Source organism: Bos mutus, chromosome 16 (genome assembly GCF_027580195.1).
Source record: "Bos mutus isolate GX-2022 chromosome 16, NWIPB_WYAK_1.1, whole genome shotgun sequence".
Classification (NCBI taxonomy): domain Eukaryota; kingdom Metazoa; phylum Chordata; class Mammalia; order Artiodactyla; family Bovidae; genus Bos; species Bos mutus.
The window spans coordinates 39281534-39305056 of NC_091632.1; the positions used below are offsets into that span (position 1 = coordinate 39281534).

Here is a 23523-nt window from a genome sequence, read left to right on the forward strand (position 1 = left end):
GAGCCGGCCAGAAAAAGGCACAGCCGTGAAAACAAGTTCGCTTCGGCCGGTCCGAGGCGCGGGGAGTCAGCCGTGGGGCGGCTGCGACGTCAAAGCCCGCCGTCCCCGCCCGGCTGTGGAGACCCCAGCCCCACAAGGGGTACAGACCCCAAGTCCCAAAGGCATAAGAGGAGGCGCAGCCACCGCCCACCACGACCAAGGCCGTCAGCCCCGCCCCCACCCGCGGGGGCGACCCCTGACACCCCGCCCCCGCGGAGACCGAGGCGCTCTGGGTTGCGCCGCCCCTCCCCCATCGCCGTGCCGGCGCGAGTCCCCGCACCTCCCCCGCTCCGGCGGTCTCAGGTCCCCGAGCCACTGCCTCCATAGACCAAGCAGCCGCCGCGGAGCTCTCTGGGGGTTGGAGTCCTCGAGGGGGCCTTTGTGCGCCTCAGCGGCGGAGCCGAGGACTATGACTCCCACAATGCCTCGCGCCCGCCCCCTCGCCGTCCGCTTTCCGTCGCTCCCAGACTACATTTCCCGGCAGCCCTCGCGGCTCTCCCGCCCTCCCTCCCGAGACACGAGCCGAACTGGGCGTCAGGTCGGGGAGCCGGTCGGGTTCCCGCTCGCCGCCGCCGCCGCCGCCGCCCCCCGCAGCGACTCTCCCGCCTCTCCAGTCGCGCTGGTCGCAGGACCTGCATCGACAACTCTGCTCGGCTGTGGAGCCGCCGGCCCGAGAGTATAGTGTCCAGGACGCGACACACCGACCCCCCCATCATCTCCAGTCGGGGCGACCCCTCCCGGGTCCGCCTTCGCCCTGCGCGGCCGCCAGAGCCCCCGGCTCCGAGCGGCCCCGTGGCCCGGCGTCCGCATCCCGGCCCCTGCAGTCCGCGGTCGCCGCCCCCCACCCTGAACATGGACTCCGACTCCTGCGCCGCCGCTTTCCACCCGGAGGTGAGTGAGAGCTGCGCCCCGACAGCCCCTGACCACCCTCAGGCCGATCCGGTGCTCCCGAAGGCGGACCCCCGCCGGCCGAGCGCCGTTCTCCCCTCCCCCAGCTATCTCTCGTCGCCCCCCAGGCGCCCAACCCCGCCCCCCACTCGGGCCCGCGCCCGGTCTTCCCCGCCCCCCGTATCCTCCGCGTCCCTTCCGCGGGCGTCCGCGTCCTCCCGGCGCCCCTTCCCCGTGGTCGCCGCGCCCACCCTCCCCGGCTTTGCGTAGCCGGGGGACCTGTCTGCGCCCCCGGCCCCTCCTCGCCGGCCTGGCTTCCCCCTTCCCCGCCCCCGGGGACTCAGTCCGAGCCGCCTCCGCCCTGCGCTCCCGCTTTCCGGAGGAATCACCCACCCCCTCCCAGAGGGGCTCGCGGCCCCCCTCGGAAGGGGACCCCGCTCCGCGCGCCCCCCGCCTCCTCCTCTAATTCCCCCGAGCCCGGTGGCCCGCGCCCCGCCCCCTGACTCCAGCTCGGCCCCCGCCCCCTCTGGCTAGGGTGGGGGAGGCTCGTCCTTCAGGGTCCCCACCCCTGCGGGGGCCTGAGCTGTGCTCCCACCCCCAGCGCGTTTGCCTCCCCCTCCAGGGCCGCCTCCCCTTCCAGGGCCCCCTCCCCCGAGCTCGGCTCGCCCCGCCTCGGCTCCCCCTCCTTCCGGGGATCGGCCCTCGGTTCTCCCGGCCGCCCCCCAACCCCCGGGGCCCCCGCCGCGGTCCCCTCCCTCTCCCGAAGCTCGCCGAGTCTGGGGTGCGGGTCCGGCCGCCGGCGGGTGGGGGAGGGGAGGCGGCGCCGGGCGGGCTAGTCCGCCGCTCTGCCGCCTCGGGGGCTCGCGGGGCCTGTGAGTCCCGGACCCCGAATCCTGCCCGGCTACTCGCGCCCCCTCCCCCGCGGGATGGGCCCCGCACCTTCCGGGGCCGCTTGTCGGCGAGGAGCGGCTTCCGCGGGAGGGCGGGGAGGGGGCCGCACCGCCATCTGCTTTTCTTACGGGCGGCGTTGGCGGGGCCGGGGCGGCCGGCGCGGTAGGAGCGGCGCGGGTCCCCCGCCCCGGGCCCGAGGGCACCGCCGCCATCCACTGAGTCCCGGCCACTGACCCACTTAAGCACATTCCCCGCCGAAATAAAAGTTCTCCCCGCGAGTTTGAGGGCCGCAGCCCTCCCACCCAGCCGGAGGGAGGGCGGTCAGTTCTCCCTACGGGTGGGGGCAGGGTCTCCCCGGCGCTGGAAGCGCTGGGTACCGCGCGGACTCTGCCTCGCCACTGTTCTGCGCGCCTCTCCGGGTCTGGGCGGCCGAGGGCTGAGGGCAGAGGCGGTTTGCTAGCACCGAGTTGAGAAAATAAAAAGAAGTGGAGCCCTTGGAAGGAGACCTGCGGGTAGCAGGCCGCCCGCGCTGTTTTCTGGGCGCGCTGGACTGAGGGGGCGGGGGTGGTTGGACTAGGGCAGAAGCCGGAGCCCACCCCGTCGTCTCCTCTCCCTACTTTCATCCGAGTGGGGAGTGGGCCCCTCGGCTCTGGAAATGTTAGCTGAACTCCTAAGGATGGGATTGAGGTGGGTGATAAAGTGCTTAAAAAAAACCTAAGTAAAATACGCTAGTCAAATGAACCGAAGGAAAGCACAGTTGTTTTGCTTAGTAGCAAATAATCTTTTTCTTCCCAGCTCCTCTTTCTCAGCAGAGAATCAATTCTTGTTGAGGGCGATTCTTAATTGAATGGGGATGGGACACACAAGCCAAAATTCCTAGTATTTCATCTTCAGTATGCAAATGGTTTGTTGTTCAGTCCTTAAGTCATGTCCAAGTCCTTAAGCCTGCGGGACTGTAGCCCTCCAGGCTCCTCTTGAGCAGGGGATTTTCCAGGCAAGGATACTGGAATGGGTTGCCTTCTTCTCCTCCAGGGCATCTTCCCCACCCAGGGATTGAACCTGCATTGCAGGCGGCCTTTAGTGACTGTAATTATATACAGAGTTAGGTTTCCTAAATGGTAGTAGCAGGATTGTTTCTGGTTTGTTCTCTAGGTTGGGGGGTGTTGGAGGAGCCAGAGGGACCAGCAGGAAGTGTCTCCTCTGGAGGAGAGAGCTGGGTAGGAGGAGGGGGTCCTCCTGCAACCCTGCCTGGGGAGGGGTCAGGCGAGATTCAGGTCCAGGATTCCAGGTCTGAGCTCTGCAGGTTGAAAAGTAGTTCACTTCTAAAGTCACTTAAAATACTTCAGCTGCAGCAGTTTATCTTCAAAGTGGAAAATTTGTGGCAAAAAAGTTAATTATTAGGGCTCTCAATAGGCCTGTAGAAACTTAATAGATAATGTCAGAAAATGCCACATGAGCGCTAATAAATAGACTTTTGTACAGTCTTTTATCTCCTAACCAGTTTCCCAGTATTCTTGGCATAGCATCGCATACCTCCTCTTTCAACCTTCTGAAAACTGTTAATTCTTGACCCAAACTTACCTTATCTTGTTTCTAGAGCGTTTGTAAATCTAGCAGTGTGTTTTTGAGTGGCAGACTATGAAAGCTCCAGCCTGTTTAGTATTGTTTCTTTGATGTCACCTGTAAGTGTCTACTTCCAAACATGCTCCCTTTTCTCGCTGTTAACAGGAGTACTCCCCCAGTTACAAGCGGCGCAGGACCGTGGAGGATTTCAACAAATTCTGCACCTTTGTCTTGGCCTATGCAGGCTACATCCCTTATCCAAAGGAGGTAATTCAGCACTTCAGAGACCTTGCTGGCAGCAAAACCAGAGTTTTTGACAAGGTGGTGGGTCTGGAAGGGGTTGAATGGGAGGACTTGAGCCGTAATAGTCAGGCAGAAATCTTTCTTACAGACTTAGACGAGCCTGGGAAGTGGTTCCTAAGACGGATGGAAAATGTAGACTTGCCTAGAAATGGTTCGATAAACTTTAAAAGTTTGCTTACAGATAATCTAACTGATATCTTCCTAATGTTCAATGTTTATTGAGAGGTTACTGTCACTTAGTCATGTCCGACTCTTTGCGATCCTATGGACTATACAGTCCATGGAATTCTTCAGGCCAGAATACTGGAGTGGGTAGCCGACCTCTTCTCCATTGGATCTTCCCAACCCAGGAATCAAACTGGGGTCTCCTGCATTGCAGGCAGATTCTTTACCTACTGAACCACAAGGGAATCCCCGAGAGCTTACTGTGGCTAGGCACTATTTTTGGCCATTATAATGATATGAAGTAGGAGCTTTTACTTATATCCTTTTCATTAGTAGTTTATTTATTTTGGCTGTGCAACATGCCTTGTAGGATCTTAGTTCCACGACCAGGAATCCAACCCAGGGCCAGCAGTGAAAGTGCTGAATTCTAATCATTGGACTTCCTGGGGATTCCCTATTTGTTTTTTGTATTTATTTTTTCTCTTCCATTTTGAAGATGAGGACACTGGAGATGACACAGAGAGGGAACTCCTTACTCTGCGTACAGGCTCATTGGTGGTGGAGCCTGGGGTTCAAGCAGATCAAAGGGTCAGGCCCAGTCCACCCTGCCCTACCTGGTGGGTGGCCTCCTGGTTGGTGTCATTACAGAATCTTCAGGGACTCGTGGCCAGAATCCCATGTAAATTAAGGCATTTTTTCCTTGCTGAGAAATGGGCAGGTGGACCAGCGCTGCCAGGGTGCTCAAACTTCAGGGGCCTGGTTCATACTGTGCAAGACTCAAGAGAAAGGAATCCAGTATTTTTAGGAGGCCAGATCCCAGCACTGGGTTATTGTTTCCACTGCCAGCTAGGTGGATAACGCCTACATGAATGCTGCTACTGTTTGCACATCAACAAACAGTAGCAGTTTGCTTGATTGACCTGAAGGAATCAGAGAGGAACTCACTGCTTTGGGGCAGTAATTACATACTTGGATTTTGCAGTATTTTGAGATGCCTCCAAGTTTTTAAAGCAAAGTGTCAGAACATTCTCACCATTAATTTACATGCACTTAATTAAAATGTACATCCTTTGGGAGGACAGTTGTGGGGGAGATTGTAAAATCAGGAAAGATTAGAGCTTGAGGGTGGTGTGTCTTTGGCACTCCTGTCACAGAAGTGGATTGAGTATCAACTAAGTTCTTGGTGAGGGTTCACCCAGGGCTGGAGGTCCCCCTTGTGGGTTCATGTTGTAGTTGGAAGGACACACTAAATCCTAGTGATGGTGTTCCTAAAGAAGAGCACTGGTGAGAGCTGAGGAGCTCTGGGTTCTTTGTTTCCCACATCTGCAGACCTGACCTGGTAGGGAGTGGGGAGGGCGGGGTCCTGGGGAAGCTCTGCTCAGGGCCAGCTCTTGGTGTTGGAGGCTAGTTGAAATAACCAGAAGCCGCCGTGTTTTCTCTGTCCTTTCAGGAAGTCCCTCTGAGGAGCAGTCCCAGCCCTGCCAACAGCACCGCTGGTACCATCGACAGTGACGGTTGGGATGCCAGTTTTGCTGACATCTCGTCCACCGTGCCCTTGCCGGTCTCTGACCGCTGCTTTGGCCACCTGCAGCCCACCCTCCTGCAGCGAGCCAAGCCTAGTAACTTCCTGCTAGACAGAAAGAAGACCGACAAGCTGAAGAAGAAGAAGAAGAGGAAGCGAAGGGACAGTGATGTGCCTGGGAAGGAGGGCTACGTGGGGGGCTTGCTGCAGCTGGAAGCCGCCGACCCATATGCAGAGACCCCCACGAGCCCCACTCTGCAGGATATCCCCCAGGCCGCTGGAGACCCCTGTTCGGGCTGGGACTCTGATACTCCTTCCAGTGGGTCTTGCACCACGGTGTCACCGGATCAGGTCAAAGAAATAAAAACTGAAGGCAAACGGACTATCGTCCGGCAGGGCAAGCAGGTGGTGTTCCGGGACGAAGACAGCACAGGCAACGACGAAGACATCATGGTGGATTCCGGTGAGTGGCCCAGAGGTGGGATGCTAAGAGCAGGGTTTCAGGGCCCTAACCTTCCCCTTCCACTGCAGGGGTTGTGGGTTCGATCCCTGGTCGAGGAGCTGAGATCCCATGTGCCTGCCATGAGGTGCGGGGTCTCAGGGCGGTGGTTCCTTCCTTGGAAGGGGACAGGGGAGCATAACCCACCACCTTCAGGGGAAAGGGTGTGAGAAGGCGGATGCCGAGATGTTTAGGAAGCGATGATCACAGCTGAAGACAGTGAACATTCCAGAGTAGGCCTCAAAATGTGAAAATAACATAGCTTATGAGTAACCACCTTGTGGGGATTCCTCGTACCACACATTTCAGTGCTTTTTGTGCACGCGTGCATTTTCAGAGCGGGAAGTATCACCCTGAAACTTGAAATTGGTTTCACTGCAGCTCAGCTGCCCTGTCCCTTTGGAGAGTGGCTTTCCTGATGGGAGGGGTTCTGATTGGGGGTGTTGTGAGAGATTTTTCCACTCTTACATGGTTCTCTGCTTTCAGATGACGACTCCTGGGACCTGGTCACATGCTTCTGCATGAAGCCGTTTGCTGGCCGCCCCATGATAGAGTGCAACGAGTGCCACACTTGGATTCACCTGTCCTGTGCAAAGATCCGGAAGTCCAACGTTCCGGAAGTGTTTGTCTGCCAAAAGTGCCGGGACTCCAAGTTTGACATCCGCCGTTCCAACCGGTCCCGAATGGGCTCCCGGAAGCTGTTTCTGGACTGACTGCTGGAGGGCGAGGAGTCGAAAGGGACTGTGGGCCTGCTGGCCCTGGTCTTAGTTGAGCACAGGACTCTTAGCTCCAGCGCGGGCAGACCCCTGCCGTTCAGGTGCCTACATGAAAGGACCAGCTGTCCAAGGTATAAACTGTACATAGCCAGTGACTGAATAAAATCCTTGTTGGCCAGAGCTGCTGCTGGAGCCATGGTCTCTGCAGTGGAGGTGGACTGCACACCCAAGCGCAGCGGGTTTGGTCCAGCCGAACATGAGGGGGTGTGGTCGTTGTGCATTTTTGCTCTCATTGTTGACAAACCCCCGCCAATCGGAACAAGTGCTGTCTGTTACTCCTGCTTCCGCTGTGTTGGCGCGAGGAGATGATGTTTCCCCGGCCTGTTTATGAACCGCCATACGTGTGAACTTCTCCAGTCCGTCTTTTACCATAAGTGTCTGTATAGCAACCATCAAAGCCGCTCCTCCCTTAGTGGTCCCCCTCTCCCCTGCCTTAGGGGATGCCTGTTCTCCTGGGGCTGGAGTCCCTGGCCTCACCCAGGGGTGGTGAGCTGGCAAGTGAGCCCCAGGTTTCCTTCAGTTCGTCAAAGGGGACACTATGCAGCTGCTTCTCTGTGGAAAGGGGGTTGGTTCGGGGGTGGGGTCATGGTGGCCCATGTTCATAACTCAGTTTCCTGTTTTGCACGATGTAAAAAAATCTGTCTCTTTGCACGAAATAGCCAAAAGTATTGGCAGACTTCTGCCTGGGTTCCCTTCCTCTCCAGTTGGCTTTGGAGGTCCTGGGGGTGCCCAGCAAGCTGTTTTCAAGTGAGGGGGCGCCTGGATCCTCTCCTTGTCTCTCCCCCCTCACTTTGTTCTAGCAGCGACATTAAAGGTTAGGCAGTCTCTGGGGGAGGATTTTCTCCACATAGTGGGCGGGGGGAGGGAAAATGGGAGGAAGGCCTCCCTCATGGGTATAGTATGCCCCTCATACAGGCTGGCCTGCTGGTTCCACGGGGCAAGGTTAGGACTTTTGAAGCATTTTTTTGGTTTGAGTTGGTGGGTGAGTGAGATGGTAACGCTGGCCTCCAGGAAGGTACCACTGAACTTTGCAAAGTTCCTTAGATCTAAAAGGGCCCTGGACCGAGGCGACCCCTGTGCAGGCCAGCTCGGGAGAGGCCAGGGAGTTTGAAGCCCGGCGGGCCTCTACCGGAGGGCCATGTGGCGGGACACTGATGGCTCTCAGGCTTGAGGGAGAGGGAGGACGTCAGTGTTCCTCGAAACTGATGTTACTCTAGCAGTTTAAATACTCATTCTCAAAAATTTTTTTTTTGTACATTGATGAGTGTGTCTTCATAAACATTATTTCTCACGAAGCATGAAGAGGGAAGAGTGCCCAAGTCAGGCATATTTGTTGACATCAAGGTGGAGCCTCAGTCTTCCCACGGGGAGACTTCTCTACGTGGTCCCCATGTGTAGGGCCATCAGGCGGACTTGTGTCCACATTCTCTCAGTGAAGCACCGGGGGGTTGAAGTGTAATTGGCTGATCGGAGCCTATATTTTGTCCTAGTATCTTTCATGCTTGACCAGCCAACTGCCTTTTTTGTTTTATTTTTAATTCTGTTGTTTCTGTTAACACAAAAAGAGAGAGAAATAGTTTTTGAAATCCATTTTATTGTGAAGAGCCCCAAGGGAGATGTTCTACTCTAGAGAAAAATAGTAAGGAGCTGGCTTAGAAACAACCTTCTCCCCAGACAACCGTCTGGCTCTGACTAGGGCAAAAGTCCAGGAAAAGTTGGAGAGAAATTTGCCAAAGATCTGCACCGTGACATTGCCTGTCCTTTGTCTTCACCATGACAGTAGCCAAAGTTTCCAAGTGTTTCTCTCTTAAAAAAAAAAAAAAACCTCCACAGTTTTACAAGTGTGTTTAAGAATAGGTGTGATTTTAGGGTGGAGCTGCCAGTCTTGGCAATTACCATATTGCTCTTAGAAGACTCAGTTCCTGGTGACGCCTCTGGAAGGCATTTGATACTCATCTCGATTTCTGTTTCCTTCATTTGCTTTTGTTCTTTTAACAGAGTTATCCCTGTGGGTGGTGTCTTAAGAAGTCAGGACACCACGGTTTTTCTGTTAGATTGAGCTGGGCAGCTGCAATCAGCTTTATGCAAATTAGGTATGGCCCATCTCTGGGTTCCTGGTTGGTGGCTGATGGAGAAGGGAGGGAAAGTTGTCATCCCCAAAGCAAGTCCCTCTCGTCGGCTTTGGCCAGGCCAGACACTTAACATCGTTTACATTGTTCTGTGTAATTATAAAGTTTATGTGTATAAAGCGAAGCTGTTTCTGTGAAACTGTATATTTTGTAAATAAATATATTGCTACTTTGAGGTTCATGTCTAGGTGTTTGTGTTCTGTGCTGAAGGACTGACCCTCATCACCAACTCCCAAAATCATGGTTACATGAAGACTTGGGAAGTTTAGAGTGAGTTTGGTTTAGCAGGATGAAACATTCTCACATCCCTTAATACACTTTTCTAGTAAATTCTCCAGAAACAAACCACAGCATGAAGAGACGTGAATAGCTTTCACAATTTCTTCACATTGTACATTAGCTTAAATCCCAGTGAGTGGTTAACCTGCATTGTAAAAGCTGCAGCCATCTCTAAGCTTATGCAGGTGGGATTAGAATCTGCCCCGTACTCATTCTGCCCTTCCACTTGGGGGTCCCAAGGGGCTGAGCCTGTTCTGTCAGTCAGCTGTGTCTGCCTAGCCAATCTGGGACCAGCTAATGGTCAACTAGTACTTTCTAATGTGACGTTGGAGCAGCCGAAATCTATGAATCAACACCTACTGAAATCTTGAAAATACTGGCCTCGGTGGCCGGTGAGCCTGCCTTTGGTTTCCAGTTGTCCAGAGCTGGGTTGTGTGTGTGTGAATTTTGGAGGCTCAGAGCAAGGAGGTGAGGGTGACGCTTCAGCATAACTAGGGTAAAACCTGCATCGGGGATGTCCGGTCTGAGCCGGGCGTTGAAGCACCCCTTGACGGGGTCGCGGGCACTGTGCACGGGATGCTGGCTAAGGAACATAACCCGACCCGCCTTTATTCACCAGCCTCCCTGCAAGCCCCGCCCCTCACGGAGGCCCCGCCCCTCTCTCTCCAGGGCCTGTCGCCGGCAGGCCCCGCCCCAATCGCTCGCCCCGCCTCCACCGGTCAGCCCCGTCCCGTCCCGTGACCCCGCCCCTCCCGGAGTCGCTGCCGCGCCCCGCAGGCCCCGCCGCCGCCATCTTTGTTTGGGGCAGCCGGGCCTGGCGTCTGGAGATGCCGAAGTCGTGCGCGGCCCGGCAGTGCTGCAACCGCTACAGCAATCGCAGGAAGCAGCTCACCTTCCACCGGTGAGGGGCGGGGGCACCGGGGTGCGCGGGGGCCCGCTTCGCCCAGGCCGATGACCGCGGCCCCCGCGGAAGCGCCAGGCCTGGCGCGACAGGCTTGGGGACACTCGGACCGCTGCCCGACCGCCGGGAGGCCAGAGGACGTGCGGCCGAGCCCTTTGCGGAGGGGCGGCGGCCCCCCGGGGAGTGGCGAGGTCCTGGTCCAAGAAGCCCGGCACCACCTCGGCCGCCTGGGCGTGCAGGGAGACGGTCGGAGAGGCTGAGTAACGCCCGCGGGCGCACAGCCTCTCTTGGGTCGGGGGAGGCGGTGGCGGGCCTGGTGCGCGCTCAGCGCTGCGCCCTTGCGGTGACTTGGCATGCGTCCCCTCCGCGGCCCAGGGACTGTGCAGCCTGGGACGTAGTTAAGTGTGCAGTATTTGCTGCAAGATGCGTTGCTAACCTCCCTTAGGTGTGTGGTGCGCTGCGCGCTCTGCTCACCTCTCCGGTGGTGGAGGAATGAGAACGTTCAGGCGGGTGGGGCGCGGGGCCGGGACGCGCGACCTTTGCTGGAGCCGCAGGAGGATGGTAGGACTTCTGGAGTCTGTCCCTGCGCGCCCCGCGCCCCTCAGGTGTGGGACCCGGCCGAGTGCACGGCCGCTTGCGCATCGATGGGTAGAGTGTTGCACACTTTATTGCTGGTTCCAGCCACAGCGCCTTCCTCCATCCTGCTCAGAGTGTGACTCCAAAGGGCTGCGCTCTGTTCATCTACACTTCGTCTCCTCTAAGCGTTTTCTTTTTTAACGTGAGTATGTCTATTGATATGTAACACGCCTACGGAAAAGTGCACAATTTATAAGCACACAATTTAACCAAGTGAACACCCGGTGTGACTGCCAAGAGTTTAGAACATAGAAGCCCCCAGGAGACCCGGAAACGCACCCCCTTCCAGCCCCTCACTCAGTCCCCAAGGGTAAGGCCTCTGTCAGAGGGGACTGCCTTGGCCTGTTTGGAGCCTCACTGAATGGAGCCACACGCTGTCCTTTTTCCTGTCCTTTGCTCATCACTGTGCTTGTGAGTCCTTCATGTGGCCTGAAGCAGCCGCAGCAGTTCATCCTTTTCATTGCTGTGTAGTGATCCAGGAGTATATTTACTCCAACCAACTTGTTCTGCAATTGAAGGGCATTTGGGCCCCTCTGTGTTTTGGCCATCACGGGTACGAGACTTGGGGCGTCTTTGCTGGGTCTTGTCTTCCAGCGCCTGTACCCCACCACTCCCAAAATTTGCTCGGTCAAGTCCCATTGGCCCTTCTCTGCAGCCTATGACACAACAGACTGCTGACCCCTTGAGGCCATCTACCACCTGGCTTCTGGGACACCTCTTGTTCTCTTCCTTTGTCACAGTGTCCCTTCTCAGTCTTCTTGGGTAGATTCTGCTTATTTCCAACTCCAGACAGATATTGGAGCACTTAAGGGTGCCGGCCGTGCCGCTGTCCCATCGCTGTCCACGCTGGCTCCCCAGGGCAGCCATCTCACCCAGGCTTATGGCTCTGCCACCTTTTACATGGGGATACCCGCATGGTGACAACTCCAGACAACTCTTGTCCCCCTGCCACTCAGCTTCAGCACGTGGACATCTAAAAGGCACCTGAAATTTAACATCTCATGTATATTAATAAAACCAAACTGCTGATCCCCCCCAAGCTGCCCCTCCCCCATAATCTCAGCACTTGAAAGTCCTTCCTCTGCTGCTTAGCCCACAGGCAAACTTCTCTGCCTGGCTTTCATGATGCACCCCAGATCTGCCACTCACCACCTTCTCCAGCTCCACCTCTGCCTGAGCCTCCAGGAACCCCCTTCTGACAGTGGCCTGCATCCTCTTCTTGCTCTGTGTCAGCCAGACCTGCCTCGTTGGCTCCTCACACCCTCGGGCCTTTGGACTTGCTCTTCCTTCTGTTCCCGTGTTGCTGTTCTGTGTCCCACTTTCTGCAGCCTCTGCTCCAGTGTCACCTCCTAGGTGGCCTTCCCCAACCACTTCCTATTCTATTCTTGCATGGTCCGTGACTGTCTAGTGTACTGGCTGTCTCCTTGCTCTAGAATGTAGGTTCCAAGAGGGTGGGCTCACTTCCCCTCCTGCTTCCCCACACAGGAGCAGGAATGGAGGCCTGCCTGGCAGATGTGGCTCTGGGAGCACCTCACTGAGGCTCTGGCCATATTCATGGTCTCAGATATCCTACTAAGGATGCTGTCAGCAGCCATGATGGAAGCTTCCCAACATGGAAGGATGTGGTTTAACAGGACAAGGCTATTGAGTTTTCCAGGCTGTCCAGTAAAATGCAGGGCAGGGATGCAGAAGGTCCCTGGGACCCTGAAGGTGTGTGTTTAGCCCCGCAAGTCCCTCGTGCTTCCTTGCTGTGCCCCCAGGTTCCCGTTCAGCCGCCCGGAGCTGCTGAAGGAATGGGTGCTGAACATCGGCCGGGGCGACTTCGAGCCCAAGCAGCACACGGTCATCTGCTCCGAGCACTTCCGGCCCGAGTGCTTCAGTGCCTTTGGGAACCGCAAGAACCTGAAGCACAACGCAGTGCCCACAGTGTTCGCCTTCCAGGGCCCCCCACAGGTGCACGGCCGTGGGGGTCCCCCACCTGGCAGTGGGGTGGGCAACGGTGTCATTTGTGGGGACAGCAGAGGCTGAAAACTGACAGGCCCCTAGGTCCAAAGCCCAGGGTCCCCACCTGGCCCTGAGCTTTAGGAAATCTGCAGTTCAAAGCTGCCTTAAAAACAAGTCACTTCATGATGGGTGCTACGGAAGCAGCTGATGGGGAGGGGGCCACGAGCTTGCTTCTTTCTGCACTTCACTTTGTGGGGCCTCACTTGGGCTCGAGGGAGGTGAGGACTTTCCTGTCCAGGGCACAGGAGGACGATGGTGGTGGAGTGCTGGAGGGGGACAGGGACAGCGGAGCGAGGCTGGGTGGGGGCAGGATCTGAGCATGCTCAGGAGCAGCAGCAGCTCAGGCCCTGTGGAGGGCGCAGGGCCAGGTGGTGACAGCCTTGGACAGGCGGTGGTTTTCTTCAAAGGGGCGGAAGGCTTGACATACAGGGATCTGAGTTTCCCAACCAGGGATTGAACCCTTGTCCCCTGCAGTGGAAGTGCAGAGCCCTAACCCCTGGACCGCCAGGGAAGTCCTGGACAGGAGGTGGGTTTCTGGGGGGAGGCTGGTGGGGAGGGACGTGACTTCCGAAGGTCCCTCTGGAGGCTGGTTCAGAGGCCTCTGTGGCATCGCAGGTAAGGATGGTCACAGTGGCCTGAGCCAAAAGTGGGTGTCATGATGAGAAGATGGAACAGGCCAACTCTGGAGACCTGTTGGGTTGAAAAGGAGGTGGTCTAGGGGCTAGGGGGGTCCCTGAGGGCTGGGCTTTGCTCCATGGCTTTTATTCCCATGTCCAGGAACATTGCTTGGCACAAAGTAGACGCTTAATGGGGGAGCTCTTCTTTCTTTTAAACGTAGAAGGCCTTTTGTTTTATATATATATATATATACTTATTTTATCATGGTAAGAACACTTACCCTGAGATCTGCCGTTTTAACACACATAAAGTGCACAGCACAGTATTGTGGACTGCAGGGATGTGGTACCGGGGACTCTGGAAATTACAGTTTGCTGATCTGAAACTCCCATCGTGGATCAGGAACCTGTTCAGTCAGGGTGATGACTTCCATGGCATTTGTAGGAAACTGCTCCACGGCCAGTGATGACAGGTTAACCCTAAGGAGACGTTTGTGGTCCTGCCTCTAGTGCTTTTGGTGCCTGGGGGCAGAGTGGGGGTGCAGGGAGTTGAAATTGTGGTCCCCATGGTTTCTGCTCAGTTCTTTGGAGGCCTGGGGACTGCAGGCTTTGAGTTGGGTGTTTTCCCTTGAAGAATGCCAGGTCTCTGGCTTCAGTGGGTCTCTGACCCAAGGTTTGGGGACTGTGGAGGAGGGGCACTGGTGGATGGTGAGAGGAGAGCTGGGCTGGGCTGAGCATGGGGACAGAGACAGGTGAGGCCTGATGGACCCTCTGGTGCAGATCTCCTGTGCCCACCCCGGGGCCTGTCCACAGCAGCTCTGCATCTCTTGCAGCTGGTGAGGGAGAACACGGACCCTACCGGCCGGAGTGGAGACGCCACCTCTGGGGAGAGAAAGGTGAGTTTGCCCTGCTGGTCACAAGTGTTCCAACTGAGCTCCTGCGCCTTCCCGCCAGGCCAGCCCACTGGAGCTCATCATGCTTTCCTTACAAGTCGGGGTTTGGATTCCGTTTTCCTAGAGAAGGAGAAGCTGAAGCTGTCCATGCCTCCTCCTCCCTGTTCAGTATCAAGCAGTGGCAGCCAGTCGCAAGTCTGGCTCCTGCTCATCTCTAAAGGTTTGGCCCCAGGCTGTGGAGGAGGCTAGCTGTCCTGCTGGTGCCCTGGCAGCCCCCATGTGGTGTGAAGGGACTCCTGGCAGGATAAGTAGCAGCTGGGGAGGACCCACGAACGGCTGGCTCCGCCCTGTCTTTACAGGTCCTCCCTGAGACGGGCTCCGGGGAGTGTGGCCTGGGGAGGAAGATGGATACGACAGTTGAAGTGCTGCAGCTGCCCCCCGAGGTTGGAGGCCCAGGACCACAGGTGAGGCCGGGCTTGGCGTGAAGGCAGCACAGGACTGGTCTCAGTCTGAGGGGATTTGCTTCAAACAGAATGAAGAAAACTGGTGCTCGAACCAGAGCACCAGCCTGGACCTCAGACTTTACCCGCAACAGCTGCGGCCCAGCAGTTCTGGGTGTCAGGGGAGCCCCCTTGGCCTCAGGTCCCTGGCTGCTGCTCTGGTCCCTCACTGACCTCTGTCCTCAGGTCCCGCCACACACACCAGAAGCTTCTGGGGTCCCTGGTCAGCCAGCTAGCCCCCCAGAGCTGAAGAGGCGCCTCCCCACACAGCCGTCCGATCACAGCTATGCCCTTTTGGACTTAGACACCCTGAAAAAAAAACTCTTCCTGACTCTGAAGGAGAACGAAAAGCTCCGCAGGCGCCTGAAGGCCCAGAGGCTGGTGATGCGGAGGATGTGCAGCCGGCTGCGTGCCCGCCTCGCAGGGCGGCCGGGACTCCAGGCCAGGCCTCGGCTGGGGCAGCAGAGCTGAGCTGCCTACTGGGCCGTTTGAGCCTCTGAGAGGAGGGGCCGTGGTCTCCAGACTCTCTGGCTGTGGACCTTTTGGTCCCACTTTGACCCTTAGGCCAGCGCCGCCTCAAGTGGGTGTGGTGGCCCCGGCTGGGAGGAGGCTGGGGCCCTGAACAGGACACCTTGGCTCTCCCTTCAGAAGGTGACAGCCCAGCTGCCTCTCTAGCAGAAGCTGGGTGAGCGTCCTTGGAACCACCCTGGGCCAGTGTGGCCGACCATGTCCCTGAGGGGTAGGTAGGCCCCGGCTGGGGTGGGGGATGTGGGGCGCTAGCTGACCCTAAGGCAGCGAGGCGTCCCCTCCATCACCTGGACGGCTGGCTCTGTCCCAGGAGTACCTCTGCGCGGCCGGTGTGAGTGAGCAACGTAATAAAGTGTCTTCCTACCCCGTGTGCTGCCTCCTTTATTTAAGAGTGAGCACTGGTTTGAGTTCTCCTGAGCATGGTCACAGCTGAGGAGACTGACTTCTTGTTTCCTGCTGAAGGACCAGCAGGGCGTGACCATATTTGACTTCCCAAAAAAGTTGCCTTTAATTAAAAACAAAACGAAACAAAACAAAAACCACCTAGCCTGTGATTTCAACTCTGGACTCTTAAAATTCTCAGGCAGATGTCTGGCAGAGAAAATACCCCAGCCTCAAGTCAGGTCTCACAGTTTGAACCCTGAGAACAGAGGGTGGGGCAAGGCCTGTGAGGAGGAGGCAAGTCCCTCTACCTGGTGGCTCCTAAAATGAACACACAGACGCATACAGACACTGCCCCCGGCTTTCAGGAAAGGTTTATTGTGGTAAGAGCGTGTCCTCTGTTCAGTCCCTGTTCAACAACAGGAGGGACGGCCTGCCAGGAGGGGCACAGGCTGTGGCCAAGGTCGGACTCCACTAACTCGACACTTATTGCACGATTTACATTCAGAGCAGCTGCTCTTGCAGGGAACTTTTAAGTGGAGATAAATATTACAGAATTGGACAACCTGAACTACCTTTAAACACTGGAGGAAGGGGGTTGTGAGTGACTTCTCCGGTACCGACATCAGGGGCAAGACCTGATTGAACAGGAGCCGCACAGAGGCTGCCTGAACCCCAACCAGCCAGGCGTCTGCTCCTCCAGTGACTGTTCACCAGCCAGGCTGGTTAGGAGGGGCCTGGTCGTGAAATACTCTGCATCCTCAAAAGAGGCGTGTGAAGGAAGGTGTTCCTGGGAGCAGACACCCAAATGGGTACGGGCAGCCCAGAGGAGACTGACTGAGCCGGTGTGGGAGCAGCAGTGCCACCTGCTGGCAGCGAGCAGGGAGGGGCCCCTGGAACCCCTTGAGCCTCTTGGCTCCCACTCGGACCTCTCTGGGCCGCATGGACTGAGCTGTGTGGGGGAGGGCAGAGGCAACGCTGCTTCGCATGAGGACACAGGTGGCTCCTGGGACCGGAGTGACATCCTCTGTCCCAAGCCAGGTGCCAGTGGAATGACTTGAGAAGTTCTGGGAGGGGACGGAGGAGACTTAATTCCCAAAGCCACTCGTTCTCAGGTAAAAAGCAGATTTATAAACCCACACCATCCTGTCCAGATTCACGCAGTCACATTTCAGCAGGAAGGTGACTCAACAGGCGTTCCCTTGATCCAGAGACTCTGCTCCTGGGAACGGCTTCCCTCCTTCCGTTTTGTTTTCTGTGTTCAGTGTGGATTTTAGGAAAGGTAGCTCACGGTCACGGGCATGAGGGCGAGGTGTTCATAAATACCTCACGGCAGACAGAGCTACTGGGTGGCTCAGCCAGCGAGGGACCCTGAGGCCCTGGGGGCCGGGCCTTCCCTGCGGGGACATGATCCTTGGGAACAGACTCGGGCCCAGCTGCGGTTCCGGTCCTGGTGGGGTTGCCTCGGGGCATCTGTGTGTCCCTTCACATAATTGAGCCAGTACCACTTTCTATGCAAATACAAAATAAACATCTGATTCTGGGTTTTTTTCCCTGCTTCTTTCCAAAATTTGTTGACTCCTGGGGAAATTCTTTCGCAGCCCCTTTTGAATCTGGCTTCTCAAGTAGTTTATCCATCAGTATCAATTCTGTGAGCTGTAAAAGAAAAGACAAAATCAGCGCATCTAAAGGCAACTGTTTCCACGCACTCTTTCCACGTAGCGGGGATCAACCAGGCCCTGGCCAGAGGCTGCCTGGCCTGAAGCTGGGCAGAGGATGAGCTGCCAAAAATCACTGTGTTCTTGAACACAGAGGAGCCACTGGGTCTGCCTCATACCTAGTCACCCCGGCTGCAGTTTCCAAGAGCTCACTACCACCTGGGAAAGGGCTGACCCCTCCCTCAGGGCATCATTTCCCAGGTCTGTGTAGGTCACGATGCCCAAGCCTATGGCTCCCCGGCCAAGGATAGAAGGAAGGCTTTTGTTGCCCCCGCCACTGAGGTCCCTGGGCCTGTCTCTGGGCAAGGACAGGTGACAGCCAGGGGCAGCTACTCACACTGCTTTGGTATCCTGAGTGCCTCGCTGTCGAGCGCCATGACCTGATGAAGGACCCCGCGGAACTGGTAAAGCACTTTCAGGTTCTTCTCTTCACCCACACACGGGTCGTAGAAGCCCGGCAGCCCGGCCTGCAACAGACAGATTCTCACTGGAGACAGGCGTTTGAAGCCCAGTGGCGCTGTAGTCAGTACCTGCCCGGAGGGGCAGCGTGGACACTGCCCACGAAGGATGCAATCCTGGGAGCCTGAGTACAGGAAAGAGGATTTTAACAAGCTGCCTACTTAGTCCTAGACTTGCCCCACTGCCACACTAAAACACCCTCCATCTTCAAGGAAGCCCTGCAGAGGACGCAAGACCAGGAACCCACTCAGGGACCAGGGCACTCTGCCTGAGCTCCTCTGTGCTTTAACTCACCTCTGGCACACACCCCACTCCCCCTGAGCCTCTGGTGTACTACAGGCGGACCCCCCTTCTGGAACCAGGCAAGGCACAGAGTGTGAGCGCCCAAAGGCAGGAGGTATATTTTGTTTGCTGCTGTAACTGGCACACAGTAGGGGCTCAAAAAACAGTTGGCAATGGATGGACAGATGAGTGGCTGGATGGATGGATGACGTCAACCGCTCCAGTGTGGCTGTAACCTTGGTCCTGGGCTGCATCCCGCACAGGGAATGCGGCAGCATGACGGGTTCCACTGCAGTGACATGGCCCCTTAGAGGGTCCCTCTTCCCCAGGTGCCCCTCCCATCTACCTCGAGTGCCCACCTTGGAGGCCTCGGTGAGGATGAGCTTGGAGTCCTTCACCAGACACTGCAGGGGCACGGTCACATCAATCACCTTCACCTTCTCGCTCTTCTTGCTCTTGTCATTGACAAATTTTCCATACCAGGCGTTGACAATGATGAGCCCTGAGGACAGGGCTGGTCAGGGCAGGGCAGCCTTGGCAGGCAACCCCCGTGCAGCCTGGCTGCAGGAGCCATGTGCTCCTGCGGAAACCCAGCACCCACCCTGTCCTCAGAGAGGCCAGGCCTGCTCACCCATTCTGGACTCTTCGGCCTCAATTATTCTTCGGACAGATTCCTGCATCAACCGAACCTGCAGAGGACAAGGACGCTACTATCAGGGCCTCCGGAGGCTCCCTCAGAGCCAGGGCCACATGCCTGGTGCCTGTCTGTCCTGCCTGTCCATTTCTCTGGACGTGGCTGCTACTGCAGTCTTGGAAAAACAATTCACTCACAGGGAAGAAAAAGGACAACACCCACCACTTTTAAAAAACCTGGTTATGTCTTTGCAGGGTAACAGGGTTGACTGTTCAGGGCACAGACGCGCCCAGCACTGCATCCCACAGGCAATAACGTAAAGACTAGATGACCAGGGAGGCTGTCGGGGAAGAAAAGCCCAAGACCCAAGGCTCCTGAGACCACTGTGCAGGGTGTGAAGCATGCCCCCCACAGGTTTAAGAAACGTGGACGAGAAAGGATGGGAGCATGGTGCGGCCTGGTCCACGCTCAGATCCTCACAGGGCAGAGGCCTGGAAGGGAGCCGGTGACGCAGCACTTACGGCAGCTTCTGCCTCTTGTTTCTTCTGCAGGATGTCGGTGGCTGTGCTTTCCCTTTGCTTCTCCAGTTCCCTGAGGCGAGGAAAACACAAGCCATGTGTGAGGAACATGGGTTACCAGCACGGGAGGCCACAGTGCCCCAGGCTGGACCTGCACCCTGCCAACAGCCTGTAAATCTTACTGCGTTCCCAGTTCTAGAACTTTAAACACTATTTCCAAGGCAAGTTCAAGCAAATCTGTTTGTCCCAGGCCTGTGCAGCTGTCCTGTGGTCCCCAGATGGCTCTCCCCAACCTCAGTGGGAGGAGGACTCCTCGCAGCAGTAATCTCAGGAAAGCGGGAGAGGGTGAGACTCTCAGGAGATGCCCCCAATCAGGCATTACCACAGGACACCCTTGGCAGGGACAAGGCGCGCTTCATGCGATAAAATACAGCAGAGCACGGGGACCTGGGCAGCACACACGTGTCCTACCAGCCTTGCCCAGCACACCCTCTGCTCCAAGCCTTCAGTCTGCTGGGGAATTAGGATCCCGAACTCAAATGAATCAGAGGCTGGAGGGGCCCCCCAAGAGCCTTCCTTGGGCTCCTCGCTCCCTGACTAAGTTCAGTGATCTATTAAATGAGATCATTGTAAAGTAATGAAGTTAAACCTCCTCTTGGGTTTAATGCTGGGCTAATGGATTATCTCTAAGAAGCGGCAAAATAAATTACATCTAGATGACTTCCAAGACTGTAGTTAACATGGGCCTTGTTTGTAGGAACTCAGAGCCCGATCTCTTTGAATTCAGTGCCAGGCAAAGAAATGGTTAGAATGAGAAAAAGGAAGACTTCTCATTTCTGTGGTCATGGCTGATAGTCCCAACAGTTTGGTAAACTAACTCTAATTCTTTCTGAAAGTAGGAATGTGGACAGACAGAAGTTAACCCAAGTGTTGCCAACAGCAGTACCGCTACTACTGATAACAACTAGCTAATACTCACTGAGGTCTTGACGTGCCCAGACTCCGCAGTGAGCACTGTACACCTATCAGCTTAGGGGGTTTCCCTCACGCCCTGTGGGGCGGCTGCTACCCTCTCCACGTCACAGACAGGGGAGCTGGGCACAGGGCAGTTCGGCCCCGTCCCCAGCAGTGCTGAGAACTCACTTCTCCTTCTGAGCCCTGAGGTAGGGTCTGATGACCAGGCGGTGCAGAGCGAAGTACAGCACGAGCGGCCCCGCGGTGGCATAGAACACGGCGCTGGGCAGCAGCTGGTCTGTCAGGTGGATGGGGAAGAAGTAGGTCTGACTGGCCCTATTTAACCTGAGAACAGAACAGAGCCGAGTGCCCATGTGAGTCAGGTTCCCAGGGAAGGGGGGCTCGGCGAGGGTGTCCCAGCCTAGGAAGAACCTCTTGACCCACAGGACCTGGGGAGGCGGAACCCAGTCTGCACGCCTCACGGTCCACTCCCCTGAGCAGGCCCCTAGGTCTGGCAGAAGAAAGGGCTCGATACCTGCTGACCGCAAGCAGCAGACTCACACCCAAGCAGAGCACACATGGCCCCGGAGGCAGGGGAGGCCACGCCTCCAGATGGCCTGTCAAGCCTCAGTGACGGCCGGGTGGCTCCCACAGGTCCAGTTAGCCCACAGACATCAACTGCGAACTCTCGACCAATGTGACCCACACCCTCGGGGACCAGACAACAACAGAGGGCAGAAGCGCCAACTGGCACTGGTGAGCTGCTGGACTTTTTAAAAAAACAGCCTTTAGCCTGAAGGCAGTTCTCAGTCTATACCACAATGGATGATTACAACTGCAAAGGAATCTGTAGTCCTATTGAAGAATTAGAGTTCAGAGTCTGGGGCAACCACTGTGTCTGGGAAGAGGGGGGCCCCCCAAAGGGAAATCACAGGTGGGGAGCCCCAAGTTCTCAGTGTGCCAGAGATCTCCAAAGGATGCATGGTGCTGTGTTTTGACTGTGGCTACATGGGTAAGTCCAAGTTTGCAGCCAGACTTCACCCAAGTTCTAAAAGGAAACAAAAATTAACACTTACTACAATACCAACTATGCTACATCAGATCAGATCAGATCAGATCAGTCGCTTAGTCATGTCCGACTCTTTGCGACCCCATGAATCGCAGCACGCCAGGCCTCCCTGTCCATCACCAACTGCTGGAGTTCACTGAGACTCATGTCCATCGAGTCAGTGATGCCATCCACCCATCTCATCCTCTGTCGTCCCCTTCTCCTCCTGCCCCCAATCCCTCCCAGCATCAGAGTCTTTTCCAATGAGTCAACTCTTTGCATGAGGTGGCCAAAGTACTGGAGTTTCAGCTTTAGCATCAGTCCTTCCAAAGAAATCCCAGGGCTGATCTCCTTCAGAATGGACTGGTTGGATCTCCTTGCAGTCCAAGGGACTCTCAAGAGTCTTCTCCAACACCACAGTTCAAAAGCATCAATTCTTCAGCGCTCAGCCTTCTTCACAGTCCAACTCTCACATCCATACATGACCACAGGAAAAACCATAGCCTTGACTAGACGAACCTTTGTTGGCAAAGTAATGTCTCTGCTTTTGAATATGCTATCTAGGTTCGTCATAACTTTCTTTCCAAGGAGTAAGAGTCTTTTAATTTCATAGCTGCAGTCACCATCTGTAGTGATTTTGGAGCCCAGAAAAATAGTCTGACACTGTTTCCACTGTTTCCCCATCTATTTCCCATGAAGTGATGGGACCTTTGCTACATACCCAGATACAATGAGAAAAAGATAATAAAGAGCGATCTCAGATGCTAGAGCCAGCAGATAAGGATTTTAAAGCAACTGTTTAAACTCTGCTCAAAGACATAACATATTAATTGATGGTTTAACATCAGATTGGAGATGAGAGAAGAGTAAGAGAATTTAGTAGAAATGATCCAACGTGAAGAACAAAGAGAAAAAGGATTGAAGACAAATGCGCAGAGCCTCAGAAACCAGAGGTTTAGCACAGAAGTAATTAGGGCCCCAGAGAGGAGAGGATGATTAAAACTGCAAAAAAATATGCACTCCTACTGGACTGAAGAATCAGAGCTCAGAGTCTGGGGCAACATTGCAGCTGGGAAGAAGTATATTAAATATTTAACATTTAATGAATTAATGTCCTAAAATTTGCAAATTTAATAATTCTACATAAATAAATACATCAATTTATAGAAGCAAGAAGTTTAGCAAACCCCAAGCAGCAGACATAGAACAAAATCGCGTGTAGCTACACTCAAGTGCTGAGAAACAAGAGTAAAAAAAGTTGAGTAACCAGGGGGGAAATAAACAAAAGAGACATCAGAGTATAAAGGTTCAAAAGACCAATGACTTGTCAGGAACAGAGGAGTCAGAAGAGAGCAGAACACCATGACGGCACTGAGAGAAAACTCCATTAACCCTGAAGTCTATACCCAGTGACAAGACCCTTCAGTAACAAAAGCAACTCCAGAGATGAAGAATGCTCAACACTAAAAGGAGAACTCCAAAAACCCAATAATGAAACAGACAAAAGATATGGATAGAGACTTCACTTAAAAAAAACAAACAAAAAGGATGTCAAATCAGCACTTGAAAAGCCAGTCAACATCTCAGACAGGAGGTAAATGAGAACCAAGAGGACCAAAATGGGACACACCTACATCATCTGCTAAACAGGTGAAATTAAAAAAAAAAAGGCCCTCCCCAGGGCTGGGAAGGATGTGGAACAACTGCAACTCTCAGAGCTGCTGGTGGGAAAGGAAGATGAGACGCTGCTTTGGAAAATGGCTTGGGACTCTTATGAAGTTAAACACAGCCTCCCACATGACTCAGATCACCAGGGTACTTACCCATGAGAAATGAGACCACTTGTGTTCACACAAAACTTGAATATGAATGTTTGTACTGGCTTAATTTGTAACTTCCTGAAGCTGGAAGCAAGTGAAGTATTTACACAACAGATAAACCGTGGCACATCTACGCCATGCAGCACCCAACAGCAACAAGGAGGACCACACTGCTGATGCCTGCAACAGTGTGGATTATCTCAAATGCATGATGCTCCTGAAAGAAGCAAAGGCCTTCACCTTGGATGACTCCAATTATGTGGCATCCTGGAAAAAGGCAAAGATATAGGGAGCAAAGGCACACCAGGGCTGCTGAGGCCTGGGAGACCACACAGGGGCCTGTGGGCCTTTGAGGAACGATGGAGACGTTCTCTATACCTATCTGTGATGGCGTTTACATGTAAAACACAAGATCAAACACAGCGGGTAAATCCTGAGAGGTCTCGTCACAAGGGAAAACCATTTTTTTTTCTATTTCTTTAATTTTGTATCTACATGAGATGGTGGATATTCACTAAATGTGCTGTGATGTATGTAAGTCAAATCATTATGCCATATACCTTAAACTTATAAAGC

General features: G+C 55.1%; 3 protein-coding genes across 3 annotated transcripts in view; 2 read left to right on the forward strand and 1 right to left on the reverse strand.

Moving 5' to 3' along the window:
- Positions 1-535: 535 nt before the first annotated feature.
- Positions 536-8950, forward strand: PHF13 (PHD finger protein 13). Its single transcript, XM_070385159.1, has 4 exons — positions 536-930; positions 3547-3648; positions 5300-5834; positions 6357-8950. The coding sequence occupies exons 1-4, from the start codon at positions 892-894 to the stop codon at positions 6581-6583; spliced, it is 903 nt and encodes a 300-aa protein (XP_070241260.1). The 5' UTR covers positions 536-891; the 3' UTR covers positions 6584-8950.
- An 852-nt stretch (positions 8951-9802) lies between these two features.
- THAP3 (THAP domain containing 3) lies at positions 9803-15501 on the forward strand. The gene is made up of 5 exons (XM_014477267.2): positions 9803-9955; positions 12352-12544; positions 14046-14108; positions 14465-14569; positions 14792-15501. The coding sequence occupies exons 1-5, from the start codon at positions 9882-9884 to the stop codon at positions 15074-15076; spliced, it is 720 nt and encodes a 239-aa protein (XP_014332753.2). The 5' UTR covers positions 9803-9881; the 3' UTR covers positions 15077-15501.
- Positions 15502-15861: 360 nt separating this feature from the next.
- The window catches only part of DNAJC11 (DnaJ heat shock protein family (Hsp40) member C11), a 74979-nt gene continuing 67317 nt past the window's right edge, over positions 15862-23523 (reverse strand). The window contains exons 11-16 of the mRNA XM_070385161.1: positions 20269-20424; positions 19129-19198; positions 18605-18662; positions 18333-18475; positions 17570-17699; positions 15862-17170 (exon numbers count right to left, since the gene is read on the reverse strand). Of these exons, the coding sequence (XP_070241262.1) occupies positions 17145-17170; positions 17570-17699; positions 18333-18475; positions 18605-18662; positions 19129-19198; positions 20269-20424 (583 nt within the window). The 3' untranslated portion in view covers positions 15862-17144. The remainder of the gene's footprint in view (positions 17171-17569; positions 17700-18332; positions 18476-18604; positions 18663-19128; positions 19199-20268; positions 20425-23523) is intronic.

Excerpts from the sequence above, each read along its gene's own strand:
- PHF13 (XM_070385159.1), top strand. The coding sequence starts at position 892 with ATGGACTCCGACTCCTGCGCCGCCGCTTTCCACCCGGAG. Across the intron at positions 931-3,546 it reads CCGCCGCTTTCCACCCGGAG|GAGTACTCCCCCAGTTACAA; the intron begins GTGAGTGAGAGC and ends CGCTGTTAACAG. Across the intron at positions 5,835-6,356 it reads AGACATCATGGTGGATTCCG|ATGACGACTCCTGGGACCTG; the intron begins GTGAGTGGCCCA and ends CTCTGCTTTCAG.
- THAP3 (XM_014477267.2), top strand. The coding sequence starts at position 9,882 with ATGCCGAAGTCGTGCGCGGCCCGGCAGTGCTGCAACCGCTACAGCAAT. Across the intron at positions 12,545-14,045 it reads CCTTCCAGGGCCCCCCACAG|CTGGTGAGGGAGAACACGGA; the intron begins GTGCACGGCCGT and ends CATCTCTTGCAG. Across the intron at positions 14,570-14,791 it reads TTGGAGGCCCAGGACCACAG|GTCCCGCCACACACACCAGA; the intron begins GTGAGGCCGGGC and ends CTCTGTCCTCAG.